At 35.8% G+C, this 12,500-nt stretch overlaps 1 protein-coding gene across 2 annotated transcripts in view; it reads left to right on the plus strand.

Annotated features, from left to right (window-relative positions):
- gpc5a (glypican 5a) overlaps positions 1–12,500 on the plus strand; it is a 351,674-nt gene that overhangs the window by 78,614 nt on the left and 260,560 nt on the right. For both annotated transcript variants that reach the window (XM_056463250.1, XM_056463258.1), the window contains exon 3: positions 10,535–11,223. In XM_056463250.1, coding sequence (XP_056319225.1) covers positions 10,535–11,223 — 689 coding nt within the window. The remainder of the gene's footprint in view (positions 1–10,534; positions 11,224–12,500) is intronic.

Here is a 12,500-nt window from a genome sequence, read left to right on the forward strand (position 1 = left end):
CCCCCCCCCCCCCACTTCCCAAGTGGCACCCTTGGGTCCAGGTGACGTAAAACGTGACCTGAAGTACATGGTAATGATGATGATGTGGCCCGTGAGTCACGCAGCAGTCTGCTTTGTATTCTGATTGGCCTTTCATCCACCAGGGTTTTACACTCGTGAAATTTACATGAGGAAACAATGCTGTCCGAGGCTCATGGTATGGCCATTTATTATTCGTCTATGCCTAGGTATACCCAGATTTTCTTTATAGGGCACCTTTAAAGAAGATTTTGAGCTGAATCCGTAGTCTTCAGGGGTTTCCTCAGGCGTCCCTCATGGAGACATCAGCAGAAATGCTGGAGCCGAGGGCCAGGCTTCAGGGCCAGTGTTCAGTGTGTGAGTGTGAGCTTCAGTTCTCCTGCTGCTGGCCTGATGAAGAGCGCTCGCCTCGGGGAAGAGAAGCACAGATCAAGAGGAGGATTATTATCAACATATCCTCCTGTTAGGCGGATCAAACTGTAATGTAGTCATAATGTGCACCTTTTGTAAAGCTGCTTTGGAAAGATGATTGTTGTGAAAAGCTCCATACAAAAAACTTGAATTGAACTGAATCATTCATCAAATAATGCGCTGGATACAAAGGAGCATGGCTTTTGGGTGTGTGCCATGGAATAGACATAGTAATGGAAACCTTTGTGATTTGAAAACCTGAAAAAGTCTGAAAAGTTTTTCAATTTGCAATTATTTAAGTATTATTTAATAATTTTTACACAAATCCTTTACAATTTGTTAATGTATTTTGAAATTACTTTAATGTGTATATATATTTAATGTGTGTTTAATTTAATGTACTTTCGCTTGGCTTTGCAGCTGACAGTACGTGCACAGCCGCAAGACTTTTAACCGAACGACTCAGGTCAGCATGGTGGCGCAGTGGGTAACACAATCACCTTACAGCAAAAAGTTTTGAGTCCCAGCTGGGTCAGTTGGCATTTCTGTGTGGAGTTTGCATGTTCTCTCCGTGTTGGCGTAGGTTTTCTCTGGGTGCTCCGGTTTCCCCCACAAGTCCAAAAAACGTGGTATAGGTGAATTGAACAGGCTAAATTGTCCGTAGAGCATGAGTGTGTATGGATGTTTCCCAGTGATGGGTTGCAGCTGGAAGGGCATCCGCTGCGTAAAACATATGCTGGATAAGTTGGTGGTTCATTCCACTTTGGCGACTCCAGATTAATAAAGGGACTAAGCCGAAATAAAATTGAATGAATGAATGAATTTGAACGACTCTGATAAACTTTTCTATTTACTTAGAGAGGATGAAATTGCATCTAAACTGTTAGAAATGGTTAATTAACTCATTTGTCATATTTAAATTTTATTCTTGTAATTATTATACCTTTTTAGATATTTTAAATTGTTTTTGTTTCTTTATGTCATTTATTTCTCATTTGCTCTGTATATATATATATATATATATATATATATATATATATATATATATATATATATATATATATATATATATATATATATATATATATATATATATATTTTTTTTTTTTTTTTTTTTTTTTTTGATGTTGATATATTACTTTTTTATGCATATCTAACATGCTCTGGGGCGTTACGGTGGCGCAGTGAGTAGCACGATCGCCTCACAGCAAGAAGGTCGCTGGTTCGAGCCTCGACTGGTTCTGTTGACATTTCTGTGTGGAGTTTGCATGCTCTCCCCATGTTGGCATGGGTGAATTGGGTAGGCTAAATTGTCCTTAGTGTATGTGTGTGAATGAGTGTGTATGGATGTTTCCCAGTACTGGGTTGCGGCTGGAAGGGTATCCGCTGCATAAAACATATGCTTAATAAGTTGGCGGTTCATTCCACTGTTGCGACCCGTGATGAATAAAGGGACTAAGCTGAAAAGAAAATGAATGAATGAACATGCTTTGCCAATACTGTACAAAATGTCAGCAGCAGATTTTACCTGGGTGCACATCAGTCCTGAATAGAATAAAAGTAAAGCAAAAGTGCATTATTTTTTTTATTTCAACAGTCTTTAAAAAAAAAATAAAAATTAAACATTAATTGAAAAGAAATTATGTATAATAAATACAAATATTGTTAAAAATGACTTTTTGGTCATGGGTAAAAGGTGTGTTTCAATCCGGCTACCAGTGGGAAGCACTGAAATTAAAAATGCTAATTTGGTCCTGAAAATTATTCATTGATTTAAATATTTATTCTAACAAAAAGGGGAATCCAAATTAATGAATACATATAAATGAACCAAAAATCTGGTTCAGAGTCTCAAAAATGACTGGACTGCTCTTAGAAAGTCATTGGACAGGAGTGTGGGAAACTGTGGCCCTTTTTAAGAGTGGCTGTTTGAGGTTTAGTCTCTGGATTAACCACCAGCACAGTGCATTTCTTGGAAATATCCAGTCACCGTGACCATGAATTTTCTTCTCCTTGACTACAGTGTGTAATGAGCCACTAAATGAGACAAATGTCCACTGACTTGAACACACTGATCTTCTGTTTAACTCCTGAAGCGCCTTAAAATGCGCAGCTTTGTTTGATGTGTGGTGTAATTCCAACTGGAACACAAGGACAGGGCGGGGCATGTGGAGTAGCTCCTCCCCTTTTTAAAAAAGTAGCCAATAGCATTTTGTTTATATCACAGCTTGACCGTTCAGAAACATTGAGCTAATACACATAACAAATAACAGCCTACATATGAGCCAAACCTAAAATACAGTGCATACATTACATTTTTATGTTACAGCCTTATAAAATATAATTAAACTCATTTATTTCCTTAAAATTCGACACACAATCCCCCATAATGACAAGGTGAAAAAGAGTTTTTGAAATTGTTGCAAATTTATTAAAAAGAAACAAAGCTGAAAAATCACAGGTACATCAGTAATCACAGCCTTTGCTCAATACTTTTTTGTTGCACCTTTAGCAGTGATTACAGCCTCAAGTCTTTTTGAATATGATGCTACAAGCTTGGCACACCTGTCTTTGGGAATTTTTGCCCATTCCTCTTTGCAGTACCTCTCAAGCTCTATCAGGTTGGATGGGAGGCGACGGTGTACAGCCATTTTCAGATCTCTCCAGAGTTGTTCAATAGGATTTAGGTCTGGGCCCTGGCTGGGCCACTCAAGGACATTCACCGAGCCGTTGTGAAGCCCCTCCATTGATATTTTGGCGGCGTGCTTTGGGTCATTGTCCTGCTGGAAGATGAACCGTCGCCCCAGACTGAGGTAAAGAGCACTCTGAAGCAGGTTTTCATTCAGGATGTCTCTGTACATTCATCTTTCCCTCTATCCTGACTAGTCTTCCAGTTCCTGCTGCTGAAAAACATCCCCACAGTGTGATGCTGCCACCACCATGCTACACTGTAGGGATGGTATAGCCTGGTGATGAGCGGTGCCTGGTTTTCTCCAAATGTAACGCCTGGCATTCACTCCAAAGAGTTCAATTTTAGTCTCATCAGACCAGAGGATTTGGTTTCTTATGGTCTGAGAGTCCTTCAGATGCCTTTTGGCAAATTCCAGGTGGGGAGTGGCTTCCGTCTGGCCACTCTACCATACAGGCCTGATTGGTGGATTGCTGCACAGATGGTGGTCCTTCTGTAAGCTTCTCCTCTCTTCACAGAAGAACGCTGGAGCTCAGACAGAGTGACCATCGAGTTATTGATCACCTCCCTGACTAAGGCCCTTCTCCCGCTGATCACTCAGCTTAGATGGCCGGCCAGCTCTAGGAAGAGTCCTGGTGGTTCCAAACATCTTCCACTTACGGCTGTAGGACGCCACTGTGCTCACTGGAACTTTCAGAGCAGCAGAAATATTTCTGTAACCTTCCCCAGCCTTCCCACATCAATCCTGTCTCTGAGGTCTACAGACAATTCTTTGTCTTCATGCTTGGTTTGTGCTTTGACATGCACTGTCAACCCTGGGACCTTATATAGACAGGTACATTCTGTACATGTGATTTTTCAAGTTTTTTTCTTTTAAATAAATTTGCATCAGTTTCAAAAATTGTCATCATGGGGTATTGTGTGTAGAATCTTAAAGAAATAAATGAATTCAATCCTTTTTAATAAGGCTGTAACATTAAATAAATATGGAAAAAGTGAAGCACTATGAATACTTTCCGGATGCACTGTACATTGCTCTAGGTATGTTTTGTTGCACGTTTCAGATTACAAATCCACTAGAGGGCACTGTTTATGTTATTCGTGTAGTATTATTCATGTAGTATTTTAACATTTTGAGCTGAAACTATTCAACTGTTACTTGAGCTCATCCATCAGCATGATTTCTGCAGGAATCCCATAGTATATACTGAAGACTACAACTCCCATGATTCCACACTCAGTCATGCCATAAACAAACAACGCCTTTGTTTGTTGTGAATACACACCCTCTAGTTGCCAAAATGACAAACTTCGCCTTTAACCCCTGAACACTTCAGCTCAGACAGTCTGTTTTTCTAGGATTCATTAGCGTTGTGTGTTAAACATCTACTCTGACCTCCCTCAACCACAGTCATCTGTGTCTAATCCCTGTCAGACCCTCAGTAGTGGCCAAGACCATACAGACCCCGAGCGTCTAATCCTCCCACACACCAGCACACTTCTGCTCTCTCTGCTTTCGAGCCGTGTTGACTCTCTGTTGACCTGTTTGTGTGGTTCACTAGTGCTTCATTCAACAGCGAGGGATTGAGAGCCTCTAGAGTGCGCTTGTGGACTGTTATCAGGATAGTGAAATTACACACATCAAGCTCTCGGTTTGTACTGGAGCTTCTCACAGTGCTTGAGAGATCTTTGTTTTAGTTATAGGATACTGTGGATTGAAAATATATGATGGTAAAAATAATGTCTTTTTTGATATTAACCTGGTCAGAGAATGTTATTATGATAAATGTATTTGTTTATTATTTGACATATTATTTACATGCATATTTGAAAAAATTTCTATAAATATTTCTTTAACACAGGTTTATTTTGCATTTACATTAATAATAATAATAATAATAATAATAATAATAATAATATAATACCTCTTTTTTACATTAAAGAAAAAACAACAACAACAACAACAACAACAACAACAAATATTTACAAGAAAATGTATATACTTTAATTTTAAAAAGAGGTATATTATGTTTTTTATTATAATATGTTGAAGTTAGAATTATTAGCCCCCCTTTAATTTTTTGTTTTCTTTTTTAAATATTTCCCAAATGATGTTTAACAGAGCAAGGAAATTTTCACAGTATTTCTGATATTATTTTTTCTTCTGGAGAAAGTCTTACTTGTTTTATTTCGACTAGAATAAAAACAGCTTTAAATTTTTTATAAACCATTTAAAGGTCAATATTATTAGCCCCTTTAAGCTATATATTTTTCGATAGTCTACAGAACAAAACATCATTATACAATAACTTGCCTAATTACCATAACCTGCCTAGTTAACCTAATTAACCTAGTTAAGCCTTTAAATGTCACTTTAAGCTGTATAGAAGTGTCTTGAAAAAAATATTTACTCAAATATTATTTACTGTTATCATGGCAAAGATAAAATAAACTATTATTTTATGAACTGTTATTTTACTATTATGTTTAGAAATGAAAAATCTTCTCTTCGTTAAACAGAATTTGGGATAAAAATAAACAGGAGGGCTAATAGTTCTGACTTCAACTGTGTGTGTATATATATATATATATATATATATATATATATATATATATATATATATATATATATATATATATATATATATATATATATATTATATATATATATATATATATATATATATATATATATATATATATATATAATATATATATATATATATATATATATATATATATATATATATATATAGTGGAATATATGAGAACTATTATTTCTAATAAATTATGTGATTAATTATTATTTATTTAGTGTTTCCTCCAGGATTTTTTCCAGCTGTGGCGGCAGGCCGTTTTTAAACAGATCTACCAACTACCAGTGGCGTTATTTCAATGACAAATGTTGGAGCGCAGTATTACAAGTCGAGATCGCATTTACATAATAGCCTACGAACATGTGAATCTTATTGCTTGTGCGCCGATTTCCTCTGCTCCTGCACAAAACTTCTTGCACGCCTCCTCAAATATACGCTGCAGCTCTTCTCAAGCGCAGATCTTCTTGTGCACTCTCAAATAAACGCTGCTGAAATGTGATTTAGTGCATTTATGTAACGAGTATGTCTCCAACATTTATTAGAGTTGCTAGGAATATTTATGAATGTGTCCAATAGACCTACAGAGCGGCATTAATGCATCCTGAAGTAAAGTGAAACGGCTTTATGTCGTGTTTGCTGTGCTCACGCATCACGCACCTGTCAGTCAGTCAGCACGTAACCTTAAAGGGTTGAACAAATAACGCACAGCACTACTACGGTCGGTTACAGAAAAGTTGGCGCTGTTATAATTCACTTACCTTTTTAATACGTTTTGGTGCGATTATTACCCGCTATTAATAAAAAACATGACTGAATGTTTTGAATGAGAAGCTGTAATGTAGCCGTGGCGGGATGAATTTTAGCGTGGCACCCCGCCATGAAAGAATGAATGTAGCGGAAACCATGGATATTGTAAATGTAATATTATATTAATTTAGTATATTTATTATTATTAATAAATAGTACTATTATTAGACTTATTAATAATTAATAAATAATAATAATCATAATTAATAATTAATACACCGTACATTATATATTTAAAATAAAACTGATTAGTGTGTACAGAAGTTATACAGTGGTCGACAAAACAGGCATTTCCCTCCCCTGAGCTTTCTCTCCTTCAGCACACACTCATGATCTGCACATGATGCTCTCGCTCTCTAACAGATGCATTTCTCCACAGCACAGTGTTCAGACGACCTCTTTTTGCCCTTCTGCTTCACTGGGCCTCAGTAGCCCTGACCTGATTTAACCCAGCAGAGCCAAAGCTGTTGTTGTAGTCATATTACTGAGAAGAAGCATGTAGAGGATCCTGCAAATTTACAATCAGAATCCAGCTCTAACACTCATCAGGAGTTGAATCAAGATCTTTAATTCATTCATTCATTTGTTCATTTGTTCGTTCGTTCGTTCGTTCGTTCGTTCGTTCGTTCGTTCGTTCGTTCGTTCGTTCGTTCGCTCGCTCGTTCGTTCGTTTGTTCATTCATTCATTTGTTTCATTCGTTCATTCATTCGTTCATTCATTCGTTCGTTCGTTCATTCATTCATTCGTTCGTTCGTTCGTTCATAATTTCATTCATTCATTTGGTTGATAATTAATTAATTCATTCATGCATTCATTTGTTAGATTGTGTATTCATTTGTACATACATTTTTTGTTTGTTATGTTTAATGAATGAATGAATAAATCGATGAATTAATTCATTCATGCATTGATTTGTTCATTAATTAATTCAATCATTCATTTGTTTGTATTTTTTCATTCATTCATTTGTTTGTTCTTTCCTACATTAAGTCATGCAGCCATTTGTTTATTTGTTCATTCATTTAGGCGTTCACTTATTTATTTATTTATTCATGCACTGATTCATTCGTTCATTCATTCATACATTCATTCATGTATTAATTAATTCATTTGTTTGTATTTTTTGATTAATTCATTTGTTTGTTATTACATTCATTTACGCAGGCATTCATTTATTTGTTCATTCATTTAGGCAATCACTTTTTCATATTTACTCATGCATTGATTCGTTCGTTTATTCGTTTGTTCATTCATTCATTCATTCATTCATTAATTAATTAATTCATTAGTTCATATATTAGTTTGTTCATTCATTCATTCATGCATTTGTTTGTCCATTAATTTATGCATTCTCTTCATTACTTTATGCAGTGATTCATTCATTCATGCATTTCTTTGTTCGTTCGTTCATTCATTCATTCATTCATTCATTCATTCATTCATTCATTCATTCATTTGTTCATTAATTCATTCATTTGTTTATATTTTTTCATTCATTAATTTGTTTGTTATTACATTCATTTACGCAGGCATTCATTTATTTGTTCATTCATTTAGGCATTCACTTTTTCATATTTACTCATGCATTGATCCGTTCATTCATTCATTCATTCATTCATTCATTCATTCATTCATATAGTTGTTTGTTCAATCATGCATTTATACATTAATTTGTACATTAATTTGTCCTTTTATTCATTTGGTTGTTATATTCCACATTTATTTATGGATTCATTTATTTGTTTATTCATTCTTTCATTCATTAATGCATTCATACATTTTTTATGCATTTGTTTGTCCATTAATTTATGCATTTTCTTCTTCATTAATTTATGCAGTGATTCATTCATTCACGCATTTCTTTGTTTGTTCATTCATTCATTCATTCATTCATTCATTCATGCTCATCTGTTCATGCTATTTCTCTTTCTTCATGCTGAAGGCCAGTGTTCACATTCTCACAGCAGATCCTGCTGCTTCTCAAACTGTAAATGCTGTTTCATAGGCTTTATTTTCTGACATCAAAGCTGAAGGATTATTTATTATTTACATATACAGTAACATTCAAAAGTTTGGGGTCGGTAAGATTTGTTAATGTTTATGGAATAAGTCTCTTATACTCACCAACAGTATTCATTTGATCAACAATACAGCAGTTATTATAAAGTATATCAAATGTATTTCTATGTTGGCAATGCTGAGAAAACAGTTTGTAGACTGTCAACTACATTATTTGTTTATTGTAGTTATTATTTTTTTATTGTTGTTGTTGTTGTTGTTGTTGTTGTCAGTATTGTCACATGGTTGTTTTACGATAAAAACACAGTGAATTCTGAAGGTAGAAGCCTATTAACAGTACAGTACAGTAGTTATGAGTAATATCTATAGTAATGTTTTCTGATATGCAGTTGTTTATGCATCATTTAGAGTTTAAATTAGCACAGAGTGTTTGGAGAGCGTACACAAAGATGATTTTTGGCCTCATAAACAGAGATAATAGAGAATAATAAAGAAGACTGATGAAGCTGTTTAAGCGCCACAGGCATCATTGCACACTTGTATCTTCAAGCCCTCTGCATCTTGTTATCCACTGCTTTTTTATCTCTCTCTCTCTCTCTGAGGAAGCTCTTCAGATCTCCATGTACACTATATATATATATATATATATATACAGTTGAAGTCAGAATTATTAGCCCCCCTTTGGATTTTTTTCCCCTTTTTTAAATATTTCCCAAATGATGTTTAACAGAGCAAGGAAATGTTCACAGTATGTTTGACAATATTTTTTCTGTTGGAGAAAGTCTTATTTGTTTTATTTCGGCTAGAATAAAAGCAGTTTAAAATTTTTAACCCCATTTTAAGGTCAATATTATTAGCTCCTTTAAGCAATATTTTTTCGATAGTCTACAGAACAAACCATCATTATACAATAACTTGCCTAATTACCCTAACCTGCCTAGTTAACCTAATTAACCTAGTTAAGCCTTTAAATGTCACTTTAAGCTGTATAGAAGTGTCTTAATATCTAATCAAATATTATTTACTGTCATCATGACAAAGATAAAATAAATCAGTTATTAGAAATGAGTTATTAAAACTATTATGTTTAGAAATGTGTTAACAAATCTTCTCGTTAAACAAAAATTGGGGAAAATAATAAACAGGGGGCTAATAATTCTGACTTCAACTGTATATATATATATATATATATATATATATATATATATATATATATATATATATATATACATATATATACATATATATTATTATTATTATCATAAATTTTTTTCCAACTAAGTGTGTGTGTGTGTGTGTGTGTATGTGTGTGAGTGTGTGTGTGTGTGTGTTTTTGCGTATGTTTTTTTGGATGTTGTCTAATTTATGTTTGTTTTTCTCTTCTAGTGTTATTTTTATATGGTTGTGATTAATTGTGGGACCCCCTTGAAAATAGGATGGTATATCTCAAGAGGTTTATCCTAATGAATAAATAAAATATCAGTTCAACAACTTTCTTATGTGGTTTTATTAAGTAAAAAAACTTTGAGACAACAAAAGCTCATTAAAATAAACTTATAATTAATCAAACAGTCTGTTCATAAAATAAAAATATACAAAAATTATTTTATTTTATTTTAAATAATGATTTTTTTAATTATATAAAATAAAACAAAATAAGATATATGACAATATAATAATAAGGATCAAATAAAATATCGATTATTGATTTTTGAGGAACTTTATTCCACCCATATTTTGACAAAAAGAAATCCTTGACATCTTTGCACCTTTAATAACGTGCAGAAAACAAAATCCGAAATATTAATAAATTCATATTTTAAAAAAATGAAGATGTTAGACGTTATTAATTTTGACAAATTGATGCATATTTACATGAACCTGGATTTTCTGGGAATATTTTTTCTTCAAGATTTTTTGATTAAGTTAGAAAACTTCCAAAACTTTAATCCTTAATTAACAAAAGTTTCCCTCCTCTACTATTTCTTCCAGAAACCGTGGAGTCTCTGGTGCGTCAGGCGGAGAACCACACCCTCTCCATCCTCCATCAGTCCTACCGTGATCTCTCCGGCCCAGCAGCATCAGCACCGGTCGGGGAGTTTTTCACAGAAGTGGCTCTGTTCATCCTGGGCTCTGAGCTCGGTCTAGAAGAGTCCTCTCAGCGCTTCTTCAACGCTCTTTTCCCCTTAATATACGAGCGTCTGATTGACTCCCGTCTGTCTCCTCCATACGCCGAATGCCTGCGCTCGTCTGCTCTAGATCTGGCACCGTTCGGAGCAGCCCCGATCCGCCTGGCGTCCCGAATCGCCCATGCTTCTCTACCTGCTCGTGTGTTTCTCCAAGCGCTTCATTTGGGCATCGAGATTATAAATACGACCGATCACATCCAGCTGAGCCGCGAGTGCAGACGTGGCCTGCTGAGGATGAGCTACTGCCCACACTGCCAGGCTCTGACCTCCAGCAAACCCTGCATGGGATACTGTCTGAATGTGGTGCGCGGATGTCTGGCTAACCTGGCTGAGGTGGATACCCACTGGAGGGAGTTTGTGCGCTCGCTGGAGACGCTGGCAGGACGGATGCACGGAGAGCTGGATCTGGAGCAGGTGCTGCTGGGGGCGCATGAGCTGGTCAGGGACGCTGTGGCGCACGCTCAGAGGAGCACAGCGAGGATACATGCACAGGTGAGAGGATGAGTGTGTGTGAAATAATTAAATAAATAAATAAAGGTGGCTCAGTGGTTAGCACTGTCGCCTCACAGCAAGAAGGTCGCTGGTTCAAGTCCCGGCTGGGTCAGTTGGTATGTCTGTGTGGAGTTTGCATTTTCTCCCCGTGTTGGTGTGGGTTTCTTCCGGGTGCTCCGGTTTCCCCTACAGTCCAAAGTAGGCATGGGATGATAACCGTTTTCAAGGTATACCACGGTATGAAAAAGTTTTAAAATCACCAAAATGTTCAGCTATAGCGTTCCTAAAGTATGTGTAATATTTTTTAATGAGTTTTTTTTAGGACAACAGCATCTCCAGAACAAAAAAATATTAGTGGTGGGGCCGTTATCGGCATTAATGTGCTGCGTTAACGCGAGACTCTTATCGCGTGATAAAAAAAATATCGCCGTTAATCTATTCTCAAAGTTGAGTTGGGAGCTGGGTCTATTCTACACAAGCTATGATGACATTCACCTTGATATTTTAGCGCGGATGTATACCTGACCGGTGAGCCGTCTGACAAAAAAAACTGCCCTTCCGAATCAAATCAGCAGGATGCCCTTCTGGATCTTTCACTTACTTCGAATACACTACTGACTACGCTTACATGGACATCTGTAATCTAGGTATTTGCCTTAATAGACATTAATATAATTAAGGTTTTTACGTGACGTGCTTTCATGTGAGAGTTTCCTGTAATTTTGGGTGACTTTAACTGCAGTTCGGCAGTTTCACTTTTACTCTTGAACATTTCATTCATGCCCCCATGACAAACTGGGGTGTTAGACGCAAATAAGGAGTAAAGACTGGTGAGAGTGTTATGGAATTTAATAATGCACACTGAATAGAAAAAAAAAAAACTTCCACATTTCGCAACGTGTGTGTGATCGGTATGTGTACAGTCCTTTACTGATAGCCGCGTGTGTGGATCTTGTAAAATATGGTGAAAAGTCCTACATGATGGTAATAGTTTGATTGCGGCGTTTACTTCAATAATGCCACTAATATCAGCATACTCCACATGTCTTAATTCCATTTCTGTTTAGTTCAGTTCTGACTTTAGTCGGATTAAGGTCATCAAAAATCGCTGTTTGGAGCTTATGTATGCCTACATTTCAACATTCATGTTTAACTGAATAAACAGTTAGTAAACACAAGCACATCTTATTGAACATCATTTATTTTCATCACCAATTATCACAGTAGAACAGTTTCTCAAGCAGTTTGTGATGCATTTTGGAAACAGGAGATGGTCT

Source organism: Danio aesculapii, chromosome 1 (assembly GCF_903798145.1).
Source record: "Danio aesculapii chromosome 1, fDanAes4.1, whole genome shotgun sequence".
In the NCBI taxonomy this organism is placed as follows: domain Eukaryota; kingdom Metazoa; phylum Chordata; class Actinopteri; order Cypriniformes; family Danionidae; genus Danio; species Danio aesculapii.